Source organism: Rattus norvegicus, chromosome 14, assembly GCF_036323735.1.
Source record: "Rattus norvegicus strain BN/NHsdMcwi chromosome 14, GRCr8, whole genome shotgun sequence".
In the NCBI taxonomy this organism is placed as follows: Eukaryota; Metazoa; Chordata; class Mammalia; order Rodentia; family Muridae; genus Rattus; species Rattus norvegicus.
Genome location: NC_086032.1, coordinates 1,467,306 through 1,486,664, shown reverse-complemented (window position 1 = coordinate 1,486,664; position 19,359 = coordinate 1,467,306). Strand labels below are relative to the sequence as shown.

The 19,359-nt window shown below is 46.9% G+C and overlaps 1 protein-coding gene across 1 annotated transcript in view; it reads left to right on the top strand.

Annotated features, from left to right (window-relative positions):
- Window positions 1-18,363, top strand: part of Pde6b (phosphodiesterase 6B) — a 43,134-nt gene extending 24,771 nt beyond the window's left edge. The window contains exons 4-22 of the mRNA NM_001106024.1: window positions 5,945-6,085; window positions 6,172-6,246; window positions 6,727-6,791; window positions 7,843-7,909; window positions 8,114-8,161; window positions 9,533-9,682; window positions 9,964-10,107; window positions 10,751-10,816; window positions 11,684-11,830; window positions 13,329-13,436; window positions 13,669-13,778; window positions 13,978-14,065; window positions 14,466-14,566; window positions 14,668-14,775; window positions 15,069-15,132; window positions 15,346-15,420; window positions 15,984-16,067; window positions 17,345-17,501; window positions 18,131-18,363. Coding sequence (NP_001099494.1) covers window positions 5,945-6,085; window positions 6,172-6,246; window positions 6,727-6,791; window positions 7,843-7,909; window positions 8,114-8,161; window positions 9,533-9,682; window positions 9,964-10,107; window positions 10,751-10,816; window positions 11,684-11,830; window positions 13,329-13,436; window positions 13,669-13,778; window positions 13,978-14,065; window positions 14,466-14,566; window positions 14,668-14,775; window positions 15,069-15,132; window positions 15,346-15,420; window positions 15,984-16,067; window positions 17,345-17,501; window positions 18,131-18,192 — 1,860 coding nt within the window. The 3' untranslated portion in view covers window positions 18,193-18,363. The remainder of the gene's footprint in view (window positions 1-5,944; window positions 6,086-6,171; window positions 6,247-6,726; window positions 6,792-7,842; window positions 7,910-8,113; window positions 8,162-9,532; window positions 9,683-9,963; window positions 10,108-10,750; window positions 10,817-11,683; window positions 11,831-13,328; window positions 13,437-13,668; window positions 13,779-13,977; window positions 14,066-14,465; window positions 14,567-14,667; window positions 14,776-15,068; window positions 15,133-15,345; window positions 15,421-15,983; window positions 16,068-17,344; window positions 17,502-18,130) is intronic.
- Window positions 18,364-19,359: the final 996 nt, after the last annotated feature.

Genomic DNA, 19,359 nt, shown 5'->3' with positions numbered 1-19,359 from the left:
GCCTCCCCTTGAGCTGGATGTGGTGTAATGTACTCACAAGTATGGTTGCCTGAAGAGACCAAAAGTGTTGCGATCTCCTGGATCTGGAGCTACCTGCTGTAGGTGCTAGGAACAGAACTGAAGTCTTCTGCAGTAGTAGAACATGCTTTCAACCCTGAGTCATCTCTCCAGGCCTAGCCTGGTGATGTTTTCATCTGACTTTGCTTTCTGGTTAGTGCTGGCCTCAGAGAGGATGTTAGGCAGCATTCCCCATTCTGAGACACAGAGAAAATCAAACTCAGTCTCTCTCAAAACACAAGAATGGATCTGTGAAGATTTTAGCCAAACCTCAAACAAGCAATCATTTGTGCATCAGACATAGTGTCCTCTGATTCAACTCAACTCTAATCCTATCTATTTGGAGATAGTCAGATGCCACAAGTGTAGGGATCAGTCCAAACATGACCCACTTCTGATGCAAATGCCAAACTTTAGTCTGTTACCTGAATTTCTGACTGATTAGTTATAAAATAAATTTTAGCTAATTTTCTGCTGCTGTAATAAATTACCCAAAGCTAGGCATTTAACAAAGAAAAGAGATTTAGCTCCTCTATGGAGGTTCAAAGGCATGGTACCAGCTTCCACTTGAATATCATGAAGTCCTCCTGGTACCATTGGGCTTAACCTAGGATTTAGGAGAACCATAGCGTTCAGCCATAGTATTTCTTTGGTTGTCATTATTTTTTATATTGTTGGTGTTCTTATCTAGGTTTCATTATGGTTTTGTTTGTTTACTTGGGTCGGGGTGTTTGGTTTTTGACTTCTGCCATACTGGCGGACCGTGCTGAGTAACATGGCAGCCATAGCCTACTGAGAGTTTGTTGTCTGAGCACAGAAATACCTGAAGGGTAATGTCATTCATCCAAGCTAGGAGAAACCACCCAGCAGAGACCCATCCTGAGGCAAGGGCAGTCCTATAAACTAGTCATCTGATCTCTATTTAGAGTCCAGAGGTCCAGGCACATTCTCTGCCTTTGTGAAGGGTCATCCCAGCTCTCTTCCTCATGGCTACTATCTGAGAGGCTTTACTCTTGCCTGTTCCTCCATCCCTTTTCTCTAAGGAATGAAGGAAGCTACCAGAATTCTAGCCTGCCATTCCTGGGATCACCATATTTTGTAATACCCCCTTCTGTAAGTCTTACAGGGCCCCAATTCTCCAAGAAGTCAGACTTTAGGAAGAGAAGAAAAGCTGCCCTGAGACTCAGACCATAATGAGCATGTGCAGAATCCTGATTTATGCCTCTCTGTGGGCTTTGTTTTATTTATTTGGGGATGATAGAAACAGGGCCCAGAGCTTTATGCATGCTAGGTAAGTTCTCCTCAAACTTAGCCACATCCCTCACATATAAAAAGAAACCTCTATACTGGGTACAGACTGGCTCTGAAGGGCCTGTGGCCTAGCCTAAGACATATTGTTTTTTTGTCCCTATGTGGTAGGAGTACTGGTCACTAAGCATTAAACATTTTCAGACTCTCCCTCACAATGTTTCCTAAACCCTGGAGGTTCTGAGAATTAGTCAGATTTCTTTCTAAAAAGCACCTCAGTTACACTGATCAGAGCCAACAGAAGATAAGAAAACTATAGGGGACCCCCACATGCTGATGTTTACACTGACCTGCCACTTGGCTCCCAGTCAGGTGTAACAGAGCAATTCTTTCTGCTCATGGCACCAAAGACCCTATAGCCTCTACCCACTGTTTGCATGGCAGAGGTACATTGCTTCATTCGAAAGACACGATGGGAGGACTTACTGATACAAGAGAAGGGGTAAAGTCAGGGCCTTCTCAACGTCTCACATTTATAAGTTGTAAGCAGTGAGCTGTAAGGAGGTAGCCAGTCTGGAGTACCCACCATAGTGTCCCTAGACCTAGAATGGGAAGAAAAGGGCTGTGGCTTCCACATTCTTCTCCAGTAGTTCCTCAAAAGCAGAGTCCAGAACAGAAAATAAGGAAGGACAAGAAAGGTGAATTTTTAGTAACTTTTTTCTTTCTTTCCTTTTACTTTTTTTCCTCTTGAAACTGCCTTGTGTATCTCACATTGCTCTCATTCTTACTATGTAGTTGATGCTGGCTTTCCCTCCCGCTTCCATTTCCCAAGTGCCAGGATTATGGGATGAGCCACCGTACTTGGTTTTATCTTGGTTCTTAGTATAATGTTTTAATGTATAAGTTTACATGATTTAATTTTAATAACAATGGTGTTTTAACACCTGACTCCCAAGATTCCTAGATATTTGATAAATAGTTCTTAGTTCACCATGAAGTAAATGTCTCAATACTGAAGCTAGACTACAAAGGCATCGCAGTAAGAACAGCTGAGAGCTCATATCTTGATCCATAAGTAAGAGGCAGAGGGAGAGAGAGAGAGAGAGAGAGAGAGAGAGAGAGAGAGAACACACAATCACACAAGTCCTTTGAAACCTCAAAGCCCTCTCCCAGTAACACACCTCCTTCAACAAGGCCATAACATTCTAATCTTTCCCAAAGAGGTCTATCTACCGGGGAGAATAAATATGTTCTACCAACTTATATATTTAAATATATAAGACTATGTCATTCTTAAGAGATTCAGAGTTCAGTCCTATGAGAAAACATTCTTGAATACAGGCTTCCTGTGAGTGAGTTTTGCTAGAGTCACAGATTGTCCTTCTGTTTTGGGTCATTCAAGAGAATTGATGCCATGCAGATGTTGCTATTAAGGCCCAGAAACATAACTCTTAGACCTCTTGCTGCTCAGTCATGTGACTCATACCAACTGTAAGTTTCAAAATACATTACAAACCAATAGTAATCAAAACAGTACTGTTATAAAAACAGATGGGTCAATCAACTGGAAATGAGCCCAGAAATGGATCCAAATCAATTATTTTTCTCTACAAAAGTACCAAGAGCACACAATAGGACAGATGTCAGTGAATAATGCTATCTACATACCACAGAAAGAAAACAAACCTAATTTCAACTCTTGTGGAGGAACCAACTCAAAGGGGATTATAAAATTAAGACTTGGAACTAGGGTTGGGGATTTAGCTCAGTGGTAGAGCGCTTGCCTAGCAAGCACAAGGCCCTGGGTTCAGTCCCCAGCTCCGAAAAAAGGAAAAGAAAAGAAAAAAAGACTTGGAACTAGACAACATATGAAGAAGTTTCTGATATTTTTGTCAAAAGTTTCATGAGTCTGGTTTTCTAGCATCCTTGAAAGTTCAAGTACTCCTATGGTTTTGCTTTGAATGTCTCTCCACTGAGGCTCTGGTACTGACCTGGAACACACCTCTCATGCTTGATCTTTTTGGTGTCTGGGTTGGAATGAGTCTGAGAGAGGCTACACAAAAGAGGTAAGTGTCTGGGTAGAGAGGAAGAAAAGGCTGGCAAAGGCTAAGGCCAAGGGCCCCTCAGGCATAGAGTAGAACAGAGGCCTCTGTGGTAAGTTCCACCAGTCAGGGATGGAGATACAAAGCCTGAGTACTGTTCCCACAGGAAGAGCCTCTGAGAGGGATACTGTACCCCAAAATGGAAAGCTGCTCCTGCCCCAAAAGCATGCTGTGTGAAGAGTAACAACGTTCAGAGGTTGCTGACACGAAGCCCCAGAGCCCTGTGATCAAAGGCCAGGAGGGCTGTCATGCATGCCATGAATGTTGACTACAGCAGAGCAACCCTGGGGTCCTGATCTGACTCACGCAGTGGCAGACACTTGGTCATCGTTGATAAGTGTGTTTGCCAGAGTCCATTGGAAAGATTTTTAAAAATGAAAACAAGGAATAAAGAACAGGAGGCTTGCAAGGATCTTAGACCAGGTTTGTCCTCTCTGGTTTTCATTTCCTCAGGGTCTCAGATCTTGTTTCCCCAACTGGGTGAGGAATGATGGCATTCACAGAAGGGCATAATTGCTGAAAGAACCAGACCACAGAGGAAAGGTGTAGAAGACCTCTAAAGGGGACAAAATAAAGGGAGGCTACCTCTGAATAACGTGTTGTGATCTTACTCCGTTGTGTTCCTGAGAAAATGGTTTGAACTACCAACACTCATATGACTCCAAAGTCAAATATGTGGCTGAATCCACCTGCACTGTAGTAGGACATCCAGCAATTGTGGTAAACACCCCGAACACCAGTGAGGGGGTGGCCCTGGTTACATAAGAAATAAAACTCGGGCTGGAGAGACAGCTCAGCAGTTAAGAGCACTGACTTCTCTTCCAGAGGTCCTGAGTTCAATTCCCAGCACCCACGTGGTGGCTCACAACTATCTGTAATGGGATCTGATGCTCTCTTCTGGTGTGTCTGAAGACAGCTACAGTGTACTCATAAAATTAAAACAAATAAATCGAAAGGAAGCAAGGAAGCAAGCTCAGGGAATATCTATGGGACAGAGGCATGAGTGATCCAAATACCTGCTCATTCAATCGCACATTCAATGCTCACACTCAACACTCATTTACTTACACTCACACTCACACATGCATATAGGCTTACCTGCTCTTTCTACACACACACACAGAGAGAGAGAGAGAGAGACAGAGGCAGAGACAGAGACAGAGAGACAGAGAGAGAGACAGAGAGACAGAGAGACAGACAGACAGACAGACAGACAGACAGACAGACAGAGACAGAGACAGAGACAGACAGAGACAGAGACAGACAGAGACAGAGACAGACAGAGATTCACACATATGGGGGATTTACACACACAGGGACAGAGAGGGAGATTCACACACACACACACACACACACACACACACACACATCCTTTTGAGACACAGCAAATGTCACTGTTCTTTGTATCTGCACATCCTACGAACAGGAGCCCATGTTCCTTTCTTTTTGATGGTCCCAAGACTATCAAAGCACAGTGGCCAAACTTCCAAGTTGTGGCCTTGGCTTTGTCATGGGAAAGCATGAGGTGTATAAGTGGTGACCAGAAATCACCCACGAATGAGGCAGGGCCAGAGTATTAGAGGCAGAGGTGTCCCTGGGACAGCTAAGACCAGGATCTCACTGTGGTTTAAGATGTCCAGATCTGGGCTGCTGATGTGAAGGTGAAAATGCAGTCCTGAGGCCGTCAAGATTCATATCTCCTGGAAAACTGCAAGTAGTGTGGAAATTGTCGAGTGTGAGCTTGTGAACTCATGGGAGTCAGAGGCCAAGGTGCAAAGATTGACAGGGCTGCTTCTACAGCAACAGAGGCTGGGTCACCCCAGGAAGATGGAGCCTGGGAAGAGTTACCTCCTACTAGGAGGGCTATAAGTTCATCAGCTCCCAGAAGTGACAGGAAGAAGCCACCAAGGAAGACCCATGGAGAAGGGCCTCTTCTGTGAATCAGGCCTAATGTGAGTCTGAGGACTGACAGGGCTGTTGGTATACATTCCAGGAACTTGTGCTTGAGAACCATGGCCTAGGCTTGTGAAAGAAGATTCCCGAATCTGGTCTGGCCAAGGACCTGTGTAGGTATTAACAAAATAGTCACTTTCAAATTCACCCTGCCGAGACACAAGAGGACCTGCTGTTTACAGTGCAAACCATGGTGCTCCTTGGGCTACCTAACTGCAGAGTGGGTGGGAATGGTTACTTGAATCTTTGTCTTTTAAGTTCACAGTGACTTCATTTTCCACCCATTGGCTCATTCACTGAGCAGGAGGCCAGTGATAGGTAGTAAGAGTCACAGTTGTATCCTAAGCAAGCCTAGAGAACTTCCCAAGCAGTGAGTTTCCAGGGCCCCTCTGGGTCAAGACACAGGTAAGACTGTTCACAGTAAACCTTGAGTAACACACCATCAATCAGTGTCCTCCTGGGTTCAGGGCCAGTGGGGCATCCTGTATGAATTAAGCTTGAAGTGTTTATGGTACCAAATCTGAGTGGATCCCAAGGCTTCTGAGGCCAGACAGGTAGGGCCAACATGTGTTTTACCCCTCCAGGTGCTTCTCTGGTCAGCCAATAAGGTATTTGAAGAACTGACAGACATTGAAAGACAGTTCCACAAGGCCTTCTACACTGTCCGGGCCTATCTAAACTGTGACCGGTACTCAGTGGGCCTCCTGGACATGACCAAGGAGAAGGTGAGGTCTCAAACTCTCAGGCCCCTCCTCCCCGGCGTGACCAGCTCATAAGCTGAGCGTTCCCGTCTCTCCTCTTCTCTTTCCAGGAATTCTTTGATGTGTGGCCTGTGCTGATGGGGGAAGCCCAGCCATACTCGGGCCCACGAACACCAGATGGCCGGGTAAGTCAGGCTGATAGGTGACAACTACCTCACAGTCTGGCCAGCCTGGGTCGAACTCGGGGACGGGGAAATAGTGTAGCCCCAAGCACCTATCTACTCTCATCAGGTTGCACTGCCACAGTGATGATGGATTCTCTAGGTCTGCTTTAGCTTTCCAGAGCTCCTATAAATACTGTGATGTGCTTACACATGAGTTTTAGTGTCTATGTGGAGTATGGGCCCAGTGGGTGTGAAGGTAAATGGGATACAGGAAAGATAGATCTATGAGTGTATCTATAAGTATGAGTGCGAGGGGGGGGAGGGAGAGGGAGAGGTATACACACATAGACTATACATTGTACATGTGTAACTACTGGATGATGTACATATGACATCTTTGTGCATGGATGTCTGGGTGGGTGCCGATCTCTTTTCCCTTAAAAAAAGACTCCATTGAGAAGCTGACCAGGAATCCCTACACTGATGTGTTTTGTTTCCCAGGAAATTGTCTTCTACAAAGTCATTGATTATATCCTCCATGGCAAAGAAGACATCAAAGTCATTCCGTAAGTGCTGGGGTTTTGACAAGTGGCTCACCCCAGGGTGGGACCATCCACAAACACAACCTCCTGAGTAGCCATCTCTTGGGCTTTTTAGAAAAAGATTTATTTTATTTTTAATTTATTGAATGTATGCGCGCTCTGCTGCATATACACCCACAGGCCAGAAGAGGGCATCAGATAACCTTATGAGCCACCATGTAGTTGCTGAGAATTGAACTCGGACCTCTGAGAGAGCAACCTTTGCTCTTAACTGCTGAGCCATCTCACCAGCCAAGGTTTATTTTATTGATATGAGTGCACTGTAGCTGTCTTCAGACACACCAGAAGAGGGTATCAGATCCCATTACAGGTGGTTGTGAACCACCATGTGGGTGCTGGGAATTGGATCTCTCGAAGAGCAGTCAGTGTGCTCTTAACCGCTGAGCCAACTCTCCAGCCCATCTGGGGCTTTTATATGGAGCCAGCAGAGCCTTCCCAGAACAGAGAGTAGGAACATGGGCAGATGAATAGGGAAGTGGCTTAAGGCACTCAGGTATCTGAAACACATATCTAGGGAGTCAGGTGAGCTGTCCAGGTGGCCTCATCAGCGGAAACGCCACCATCCCAGGCTTGGAGGTGAAACCCTCAGGATGTGAGGCCATCATCACACCCCAAAGTAAAGTCTAGCGCAGAGTTCTGCCCTAGAGGGACAGCGGTCCTATGATTATGTGACCAATAGCCTCATGAACTATAACCCTGTCAACTCCCAAGCAGGCTCCAGGCAGGCAGTGGGGAATTGAGGTATCATGAATGGAGAACAGGTAGTCATCCCTCAGTCTCCAGAGGCCAACTGAAGTCAGGAGTCTCTAGTAGGGAAGGAGACTCTGCAAAATGAGGAGTTTGAGCACGGCGGAATGGAAGGAAGCTAGCCAGCTCATCCTGACCTCCTCCCATCCTCATCCGCTTCCTAGTTTCATCCCACCTGAGCTCAGAGAAGGGCATAAAGCGAACTCATGTATTGTTTAATCTAACAGTCCAAGCATCCATTCCTCTAACCTCTGTTCTTTTCGCACAGCACACCTCCAGCTGATCACTGGGCCCTGACCAGTGGCCTTCCCACCTATGTGGCAGAAAGTGGCTTTGTGAGTGTCCCTCTCCAGGCCTTGGCCTGTACTTGCCAGTGCCATGGTGCATGCTGGCCTGCTACCTCCTGTTAGCCCTTCCTGCCAGCTGCTGCTTACGTTGCCCAGTTAGAAGCTCCTCTGTTATAGGCAAGGCTAAGTAGGTTAGTGTTTGTGGGTGTGTGCTCAGTTGCTCAGCGTGAAACTGCTTCTCTTACTTTCCAGATCTGTAACATCATGAACGCTTCAGCTGATGAAATGTTCAACTTTCAGGTAATCTGCCTACTCACTTAATGAAACTGCATCTTACTAGAAAAAGAGGATATTTTGTTTCAGAAATGATGGGTCGAATTAGGTTTTTCCACTTAAAACGACTCTGGGGGTGGGTTCTAGAGAGATAGCTCAGCAGGTAAATTGTTTTCTGTGAAAGCACGAGGAGCCAGCACCCACATAAGTAAAACCCAGGCGCGTGTACCTGTAATCCAAGTGTTAGGTGAGGAGATCTAACCAATCAGTGAGCTCCAGTATCAGTTAGAAATCCTATCTCAGAAAATAAAGTGGCAAGCAACAGAGGAAAACACTTAATATGCACACATATAGGTACACCAACGTATGTAGCATACACACATGAAACAACTTCACTTACACCTCTAATCCAGCACTCACTCAAAAGACTGAGGCAGCAAGATTGCTGCAATCAGCCCAAGGCCAACATGGCTGAAGAGTCAGATTCTGTCTCAAAAAGCAAGAGAAAAATAGAAGAAACAATTTCAGTCTTAGAGACTGGGAAGCCATACAAGAAATGCGTTTGTATTTCCAGGTCTACAGTCGAGCTGATTTTATGTGGGCTCAGTTAGATTTAATTGATCATGGCTGGACTCAGGTGATCTTGTCTAGTCTCAGCTGACCTTGTCTGATCTCAACTGATCTTGGCTGGACTCAGGAGAGCTAATCTGGGCTTAGTGGATCCTGTCTGGTCTCAGGTGATCTTGGCTGGTCTTCACTGGGTTCATCTGGGTTCAGTTGGTCTTCACTGTATTCAGCAGAAGTCAGCTAATCTTTGGACTCAATAAACTTTTGTAGGACTCAGCAGAACTTTATTTGATATCACTTGATTGAACTTGGTAGAGTTGAGCTTTTCTGCGCTGGAACTATGAAGGTTTAGAGTTTTTCTGCTCTACATGTCTTTACCTGGTGTTTGGACAAACATTCCTATGGCCACATAGCACTTTCCTAAGGAAGGTTATATTAGTGGGAAAACATCACTAATGGCCTCTTGGAGGAACTGGAAGACAGAGTGAACCAACTACAGAGTGTTCAAAGTACAGTGTAAAGTAGAAATGTGGATCCATTTGTTGAGCAGATCGTAAGTTTTCAATTCTTCTAATAAGTGTTCTTGGGGACCGGAGCCCTCAGATGCCCATGAAGTCTGCTATACTGGGAAAATAGCCTCCTCCAGCCCACAAAATTATGACACAAAGCCCACGAACATAAAGTTTACAGACAAGTGAAAATGAAGAGTCGGCATTCAACCTATTAGCATGGCCCGAGAACAGAAAATATGAGGTCTAACCCTTCCCCTAGTCACCAAGTCATTACCCGACCACACCTGGAACAGCCTAGTTCTTTCTCTATTTCCTGCAGGAAGGGCCCCTGGATGAGTCAGGGTGGGTGATCAAGAATGTTCTCTCCATGCCCATTGTCAACAAGAAGGAGGAGATTGTGGGGGTAGCCACCTTCTACAACAGGAAAGATGGAAAGCCCTTCGATGATCAAGATGAAGTCCTTATGGAGGTAGATATCTAGTATCATATGTAGACAGAGGGGTCTGTCAATCATGTCGTGGGACATCAGCGAAGATTATCCCTCTCCACACACATCTGGACCCTGCTTAGCACTACATCACAGAGAAGGGGACAAGAACAGTTCCCAAAGTTCTATCTCGGGAGGCCCTATTCAGAGGCATCCATTGTTCTGTAGCAGTCTGGGAAACTGGCCTGAGTCACAGACATAAAACGTAGTTAGCACTCGCCGAAGTGCATAGCTAATGGGGTGACGCTGCTGTCTACCTCCAGTCTCTGACACAGTTCCTGGGATGGTCAGTGTTGAACACAGACACCTATGACAAGATGAACAAGCTGGAGAACCGTAAGGACATCGCCCAGGACATGGTTCTGTACCATGTGAGATGCGACAAGGATGAAATCCAGGAAATCTTGGTAACTGTCCCTGGCCCTCTGACTGGGTGTCCCTGGTCCCCTCTGACTGGGGGAGGCAGAGAGTTCAGTGATAAGGACGTATGTCTGGAGCCCAGTGGCTAGGTCTAGCCCTAACACTATACACTGTAGTATTTATTTCATCTCATTATTTCATCTGTACTCCACATGTGTCACTAAGTAGGAATGAACGTCAGGGTCCTCAGGAACTTTCCACTTACGTCTGGAATTGAGGCGGTTTGAGCACAAGGGACATTGTCATTCAGGGATTATCCTGTGTTCAACATGTTCTGTGATGGCACACCATCATTCTGTTGCATTCACAGGGTAAGGGTGGTTGTTGTCACTGTCACAGGAGTAAAGGAGATACCACCACTGACACACTTATGGATGGGCATGGATGGCATGATACCGCCATTCAGTCACTCAGCCATAGTCATAGGGTTATGGGATCTTATCATCCTGTCCCTTGTGGGGGAAAGGTAATGAGGTCAGTAAGTCACTGTCACTCTGTCCTTCCTGGGGTAAGAGTGATTTTGCTGGGTGATTTACACCGTATGGGGTGTAGGTGTTGCTGTTACTCTGTTATATAGGGTGAAGTGACACTATCACTCAGTCCCACAACTCACCTTTTGCTCTCTGTTAGCCAACAAGGGATCGCCTGGGGAAGGAACCTGCTGACTGTGAGGAGGATGAGCTGGGGAAAATCTTGGTGAGAATTTGCTTCCAGTGGACACATGAGTGTCAGGAGAGAGCCCTGGCACACACAGCTTTCTTTCATGATGTTAGTGCTGCCTGTGTAGGCATGTCAACACTCCCCAGCAGAGATGACCATACTGGCTCCTAGAGTGTCCAACTGGAGTTTACTTGATATCTGCGCTGCTGGGTGTCTCCGTCTGCTTTCCTGTCTCCTCTGCATTTCCTAGAACTATCCACGCTTTAGTTTCTGCATGCACAATTTAGGCCCTGTCCATCTGTGCTGCTTCCCTACAGGAATAACTAGGTGCTACAACCCCTAGTTTATCTATGTTCGTGTGTATGCATACTTCTGGGTGCACACATGTGTGTAGGTACATAGAAACACATGTTTGTGTGTCTCCCAGAGAACAGTCATACATCAACTTGACAGTTGTGGGACACCTACCTTTTTCTTTCACCTATGTGACTTAACAGAATCACCAGAGCTGTCTGTCTTACTGAACATGCTTTGGAGTTTATTAATACCAACAAGTTCTAAACAGCAATGGCTCTGTGTGTTGTAAGTGTGGATATACGTGCCCATGTGTCCATACAGGTAGGTCTAAGTTCATGAGTCTACCTCTCTAACTTTTTATGTATAGACCTTCATGCTTGCTTTTCCAACATCACTGCCACCAAGCCAGGCAAACTTCTCATTGTCAGGTCACCTGGTGCAAGGAAGCAGTAGGATAAGTGACCTGCTATAAATTTGAGTAACTGGAAGGCAGACGTCACCAGAGATACCTGGTGTCTGCCTGGACAAGGGTTCAGAGAAAAGAAAGGTTAAGAACCAGTAGGGTGCAGTAGGCCTGAATCTCTCGGCCCACAATCTCTCTTACAGAAGGAGGAACTTCCAGGGCCTACCAAGTTTGACATCTATGAGTTCCACTTCTCTGATCTGGAGTGCACCGAGCTGGAGCTAGTCAAATGTGGCATCCAGATGTACTACGAGCTGGGTGTAGTCCGAAAGTTCCAGATTCCCCAGGAGGTGAGGAGATATGGTTGGAAGTTCCAGAACAAGAGGACATGGAGGAATGGTTAAGGGTTCAGGTCCCCTAAGAGGCGAAATGTGTATGGTAATAGGGGGAGTGTGTCCATGAGTCCCACAGAGAGTGTTGGTGACAAACATGTCTATCACAGTGAAATACATAATTGGATGGACCATGGATGGATAGACGGATGGAAATTTTGTTAACTAGGTGTTCCAAACAACATTTTTATTAGGACATCACAGGGAAATAGGGATCTTTAGGAATTGCAGCAACTGCTCACCAGAATAGAAAACACACAGCATCTTATAGGCTTGCTTATAGGAGAGCCCCTCAGGGATCAACACCAGGAGGAAGGGAAGAGCTCAGAGCCCCACCATCCTGCTCTCTCCATGGCTTCCTCACTCTGTCCTGCATCCACCTCCATACCTGTGTTCCCACAGCCCACATGAAGAATCTCTCATGCTCCTCAGAAAACAGGAGCAACAGGCTGGTATTTCTGAAAGGAATTTTACTAAATACTGAGGGAAACAGACAGACAAAAACATTGGAATAAAAAATATTGGGGTTGGGGATTTAGCTCAGTAGTAGAGCACTTGCCTAGCAAGCACAAGGCCCTGGGTTTGGTCCCCAGCTCCGAAAAAAAAAAAAAAAAAAAAAAAGAACCAAAAAATATTACCAAAGCAGCTAGTGTTCTTAACCACTGAGCCATCCCTCCAGGCCCAGCCCTTCTTCACTTTAATGCAGTAACTTCAAACTACTTAAGTCATAGTACACAAATCTTTTAGTGGTATAGTAAGGTAAAATTGTTTAAAACTATTAAATTAATCATATTTAAAGTTATAAATCAAAACTATGCCCATAAGAAATTTTTATCTTGCTGGGCATAGTGGTGCTTGAGAGGCAGAGGCAGGCAGATCTGTGAGTTCTAGACCAGCCAAGTCTGCATAGTAAGTTCCAGAACTGCCAGGGCTATGTAGAAAGATGCTGCCTCAACAAAACCAAACAAAAAAAATCCAAATAATTACTTGACCCTAAATATCATAACGAAAGAAGTGAAGGGCTCCCTCAGCCTGCATCGTCTTGTTGAAGAAAATGTTGAGGTGTCCCACCTTCCTGCTCGCAGGCCACATGTGTGACCCACTCAAACATTCAGGCCTTAAAATGATGGGATTTTTTGTTTGTTTGGTTGTTCAGTTGGTTTGGACTTTGCTTTTCTCAAAAGATCTCACATGCCAGGGTCCTCTTCCCATTATGAGTCTGAACCACGGGGAGAGAGGCATCAAATTTCCAATGTCTGGAATGTGAGAACCCTTCCCAGACAGGAAGGGGCCAACGGGAACAAGGAACAAGGGCTCTGAGGCCAACAAGACAGAAGCAGGGAAATAGGTATAGCAGACTCTACTGCAAGCACAGGAGAGGCTTGTGTGGACTCTCATGTGGTATTGTGTAGACTCACGTGTGGATCCCAGAGCCCACGTGTCCTCTGCTCCCCAGGTCCTTGTGCGCTTCCTATTCTCTGTCAGCAAAGCTTACCGAAGAATCACCTACCATAACTGGCGCCATGGCTTCAATGTGGCCCAGACCATGTTTACCCTACTCATGGTATGTGTGTAAAAGGGATGGGCAAGATGACCGAGGGGGCTGGGGCAAGCACCACAGCTAACTCCCTTCTGGTCCAAGGATTGTGTGGATCCAGTCCCAGCAATGGTGGAAGGGACCTGTTTGGGCAAAGGGATGGGTTTGGGCCGCCCACATTCCCTTCAACCCCTGCCTTCTGGAGCCATAGAGCTGGGCCGGTGGCAGGACTCAGGACTGACTGGACCTATCCCCACAGACAGGCAAACTGAAGAGCTATTACACAGACCTAGAGGCCTTCGCCATGGTTACAGCTGGCCTGTGCCACGACATCGACCACCGTGGCACCAACAACCTGTACCAGATGAAGTAGGCTGTGGGGAGGGCAGGCTCATGGTGGGCGTGGTAAACCATAAGTCACGTGCCCTTAGGGTGAGTCTTTGCAGTCTGGCAATCAGTACTGAGATGGACCACCTTGAAGGCACAGTGCCAGATGGGTCAGACCTCATCCTGCTGCCTTCTAACATGGTTTATGTTGTGCTTTCTTTTAAAATAAAATATACAACAGATCTCAGAATCCTCTAGCCAAACTACATGGCTCCTCAATTCTGGAAAGGCACCACTTGGAGTTTGGGAAGTTTCTGTTGGCAGAGGAGGTTTGTTCCTGATTTGCTTCTTCTCTGGGCTTTAGTAGACAAGCAGGAGGTCCTGGACAGCATGGATTTATCGGTGTGAGGTGCTAAGGGACAGGCTCACATCTAGAGATGTTTCCACATGGGGCAAAATTGCATTCATGGAGACAGTAGCTATGAATGGCCACTAGAGGGTACAACGGATCATGGAAATGGGCAAAGGTATCTGACCCAGGACCCTCCCAGGCAGAGGGTAGACGCCAAGGGAAGAAAGACAGGTATGACAATCTTTGCTTGGAGAAGTAGCCTAAGACTGATCTGGACATAGTGAAGGTCAGGTTAGAGTGAGGAGATCAGACAGAGTAGGCCCTGAGAGTCAAGACAGCACCTGCCACAACCCAACACCAACTGATGGTCCCCACAGAGCCTGAATATCTACCAGAACCTGAACCGGCGGCAGCATGAACATGTGATCCACCTCATGGACATCGCCATCATTGCCACTGACCTGGCCCTCTACTTCAAGTAAGAATGCGTCAGAGGCTGGAGGTATGAGTAGAGCCCTCAGTAGACACAGATAAACATGACCAGCCTGTCACCTACTCCCCACTCCTTCTTGGGATCAGGAAGAGAACCATGTTCCAGAAGATTGTGGATGAATCTAAGAACTATGAAGATAAGAAGAGCTGGGTTGAGTACTTGTCCCTAGAGACCACACGAAAGGAGATCGTCATGTAAGTAGCAGGTCTACTGTTGGCCAATTAGCCCTGCAGACCTCCCCAACCCTAGGGTCAGGAGACCCCCACAGGAGTAGTTCTCTCTGAATTGAACAAAGGCACTGCCTTGATCTGTCCTGAGGTTCATAGGCCTCAGCAGAGAATCCAGAATCTTCCTCGGCTCCCCTTCTTCACCTACAAGATGGGGACTCGGGACCAGCACCTTCCCTAGGATTGTCCCAGAGAGCTGCTGAGAAAATGTGCTTACTCTCTGCTCAGAAGGACAGGAAGTCTGCTCTGTCTGTCCACAGGGCCATGATGATGACTGCATGTGACCTGTCTGCTATCACCAAGCCCTGGGAAGTCCAGAGCAAGGTCAGGACTGATGACCATCTGGACCCAGAGTAGCCCTTCACAGGCCGTCCTGGGTCTGTACCTAGGAAGCTACAGGGAAATGGTGTTGGCTTTTGAAGTAATGCCTGGGTACAGCAATGAGAGGCACCATACGAACACTGCCTGCAGAGCCTCGAGGGGAGGGCCGGCTGCTCCTGAATACAGAGCCCCACTATAACTTTTGTGTGTGCTCAGGTTGCTCTTCTGGTGGCTGCTGAGTTCTGGGAACAGGGGGACCTGGAGAGGACTGTCCTGGACCAACAGCCCATTGTGAGTGTGGCTTCCAGAATCTTCCATCTTGACATATGAATTAGAATGCTTGGTAGTGCTCCAGACCCCAGTTACTTAAGGTCCCAGAGTCTTATCCTGGATTTGTGGAGCCCTTTGGCATGACTATGGGTAACTTGGCATCTTGTAGTAGAATAGAAATCATGAAAAAATTGGAAGATCAGAGTTGTATCTCACGATCAAGAGCACCTAGTGTCTATGCAGCCTCAGAGTACACGCACTAGGCAGGACAGTCCAGGGAGGTCAACTGAGAAGGGCAAACCTAGGGAAAGACAGGGAGAAGTAGTCCAAGATAAGACAACGAGGGAGTTACAGTTAGGGTTAGGACCCCCTGCTAGCACCAGAGACGGTATCTATACACACAGGAACTATATAAGGTTGTTCTGACCACTTATCTTCCAAACCAGCTCTAGCTAATGGGAAGAACTGTTTAGAGCAGGCTTTAAGCAAGGTATAGACTCAGCGAGAAAGAGGTTTTTGCCAGCAAACAAAGCCTCGTAGGGAGAGACAGCTCCCATGTCATCTGCCTGTGTTTTCTTCACAAGCCCATGATGGACCGGAACAAAGCAGCTGAGCTCCCCAAGCTACAAGTTGGCTTCATCGACTTCGTATGTACTTTCGTGTACAAGGTGCGTAGCAGGGGTATTCTACATTGGCTGGGGTAGACTGGCTAAGGGTGGGTAGGGAATGGGCTGGATCCAACAGGGACCCAACAGGGACATTTGTGAGGTGTCCACCCTTATCTGATAGATGAGGGAAACCGCAACACCCATCTTAACCTGCCCAAGCAATGGTTTGTCCCCAAACTTATGACCGTCCCTCAGAATCACCAAGTATATTCCCTAAAATGTCCTTATGCACCCTGAGGTCTCACCTTAAATATCCCTGCCTCGGAGTACCCCTTTACCCACAGCAGGCACAACTTCTTCAGGAAAGTGGCCACAACTTTCCTAGGTATCTGTGAAAATGTGACTCAAGCCTGAGTCTTAGCTGTCTCCGATGGAATACCCCAATACAACCTGAAGAACATGTTAGCAGCCATGTTCCCACTAGCTGGCCAGGCACCAAAGAACTGCCAAGTCTTTGAGTTCTGCTATTTGATCATAGAATATAAGACAAGAACTTGAAGAGACTCACAAGACAGGCCTGACTACAGTATCCTCATGTGATATACATGACACCCAAGGTCCACATCATTGAGTTGTACTCAGTGGTGACAGACCCACATTGAAAAGTAGATGCTGTGTGGTTTCAAGCGACATCAATCGTATGCAGTTGGGGAAGCAGGAAGAGATGACCACTGTGGGCCCCATTGTCCCTCTGCTCATTGACATCATCTGAAAGCAGTTGTAGAGTTTGTTGGAGTTTCCAATCCTCCAGCAGGTGACATTCTCTGCTCTATTCTTGGGATGGTCATCCTGTTAATGCTATATCATAAATCCATCTCACAAGTTACTATGCTGTCCTCCTCCTTAGGGATGTTCTGGAAAGGAGACACCTCAGAGGTTCTCTCCTATGGGGTTAACTATAGATGACATTGTCTGGAGCGAGCCCCAAGTAAAGTAAGATAAGGGTCAGGAAACCAAGCTCATGCTAGGCCTGCAGTGTGGAGTCTTAGATTATATGACCTAGAGATCAATCTTTGCAGTCCAGTGACCAGTGCTAAGAGTGGTCATTGTATATGCAGTATCAGGGAGTCTGAAGCCTCATTTCACCGTCCTTATGACTTTTAAGATAAACAGGCCACAGATACCAGAATCCTATAAGCAAAATATATAGCTCCATGATTACAGAGCATTCTCAGTCCAGTGAGTTCGGTGGTAGGGAAGCCTGAGTCCTTGAAGAGCTACCATTTGAGCCCTGCAAGATCCGTGAAACAGCATGGTGACTTCTCAGTTCCCTCTAGGAATTTTCTCGATTTCACGAAGAGATCCTGCCCATGTTTGACCGACTGCAAAATAACAGAAAGGAGTGGAAAGCTCTAGCTGATGAGTATGAGGCCAAAGTCAAGGCACTGGAGGAAGAGAAGAAGAAGGAAGAAGACAGAGTAGCAGCCAAGAAAGGTCTGGGCCCCTCAGAGAACCGGGATGGGCTCATAGTTAAGCCCTAAGTCAATGCTGTGAGATGGCAGAGAAACACCAAGCAAGCAGCAAGGCAGCTAATTTGCATAGCACAACAGCTGAGACAGGCTCTGGAGCCAAGGGATGCTCCATCCATCCATGCTATTCCTTGTGGAGCATATCTCATATCCCCCAGCTACCCTGAGAAACGAGAGAAAACCTGAATCAAACAACAAAAAGGCAAAAAACAAAAAAAAAAACAAAACAAAAAAAAAAACCCAAAACCCACAGTGAGCTAAGAGTTAAGGAGGCTCAATGCTTACCTTGTATCGTGCGAGTCAGTTGAACAAGCCAATGCACCCCAGATCAGAAGCCCAGTGACACTGTCTTATCTTTTCCAGGGTTTGTTTACCCTGGACCTGGGGTTCTCCAGGGCCAGCTTCTGGGTCACGGGAGGTCAGGACTGAAAGTAATCAGGGCATAGTGACCGAAGGGGCTCAAGGGCTAAGCAAGGCTCAGTGTAATCGGCTTAGGTTGGCTACAGATCTAGTTCAGCCCCTGCAGGGAAACCTGCAGGGGTAGAGGGCACTGGGTGTAGAAGACAAGGCCTCACACTCTATCTTCTTTTGCAGCGGGCACAGAAATTTGCAATGGTGGTCCAGCACCCAAGTCCTCGACCTGCTGTATTCTATAAGCTCTATCTCATGGCTTTGTGTCCCTCCTGCCACTCACCCACTGGGTATGGACTCTGCCTATAGCAGTTTGGTGTAAGATATTAGGAACAGGGGGGAGAAAAAGATCAAACTTTGGATGTTTTGAAACTTTAAAGGTGTTTTTACAAATTAAAACCAACTATGAATAAGTTAAATAGTGTAGCCCATAATATTCATCTGGTTTGATAAAGTTCCCACGGAGATCTTTGTAATGGATCTGTGAAATGTGTCTGGAATCAGAGCTCTACTATTGTACGTATGTATCCTGTCCCATCTGCTTCAGTAAAGACATATGCCCAGGAAGTCAGAGCAACACAAGAGAAAATAACTTGCCAGTATTACACATCCTAACAGCATTGGAGGCCACATTATATTTGTCCTGTTGAAAAACTGCTGGCCAAGGCTGTGAGCAGAGCTGAGATCAAATGCAAGTGGCCTGAGTGGGAATACCCCGTACTGAATGCCTGAGTGGGAATACCCTATACTTGAATGCCTGGGTGGGAATACCCCGTACAGAATGCCTGGGTGGGAATACCCCATACAGAATGCCTGGGTGGGAATACCCCATACTGAATGCCTGGGTGAGAATACCCCGCACTGAATGCCTGGGTGGGAATACCCCGCACTGAATGCCTGGGTGGGAATACCCCGCACTGAATGCCTGGGTGGGAATACCCCGCACTGAATGCCTGGGTGGGAATACCCTGCACTGAATGCCTGGGTGGGAATACCCTGCACTGAATGCCTGGGTGGGAATACCCTGCACTGAATGCCTGGGTGGGAATACCCTGCACTGAATGCCTGGGTGGGAATACCCTGCACTGAATGCCTGGGTGGGAATACCCCACATGAATGCCTGGGTGGGAATACCCTGCACTGAATGCCTGGGTGGGAATACCCTGCACTGAATGCCTGGGTGGGAATACCCTGCACTGAATGCCTGGGTGGGAATACCCCGCATGAATGCCTGGGTGGGAATACCCTGCACTGAATGCCTGGGTGGGAATACCCTGCACTGAATGCCTGGGTGGGAATACCCTGCACTGAATGCCTGGGTGGGAATACCCCGCACTGAATGCCTGGGTGGGAATACCCTGCACTGAATGCCTGGGTGGGAATACCCCGCATAAATGCCTGGGTGGGAATAC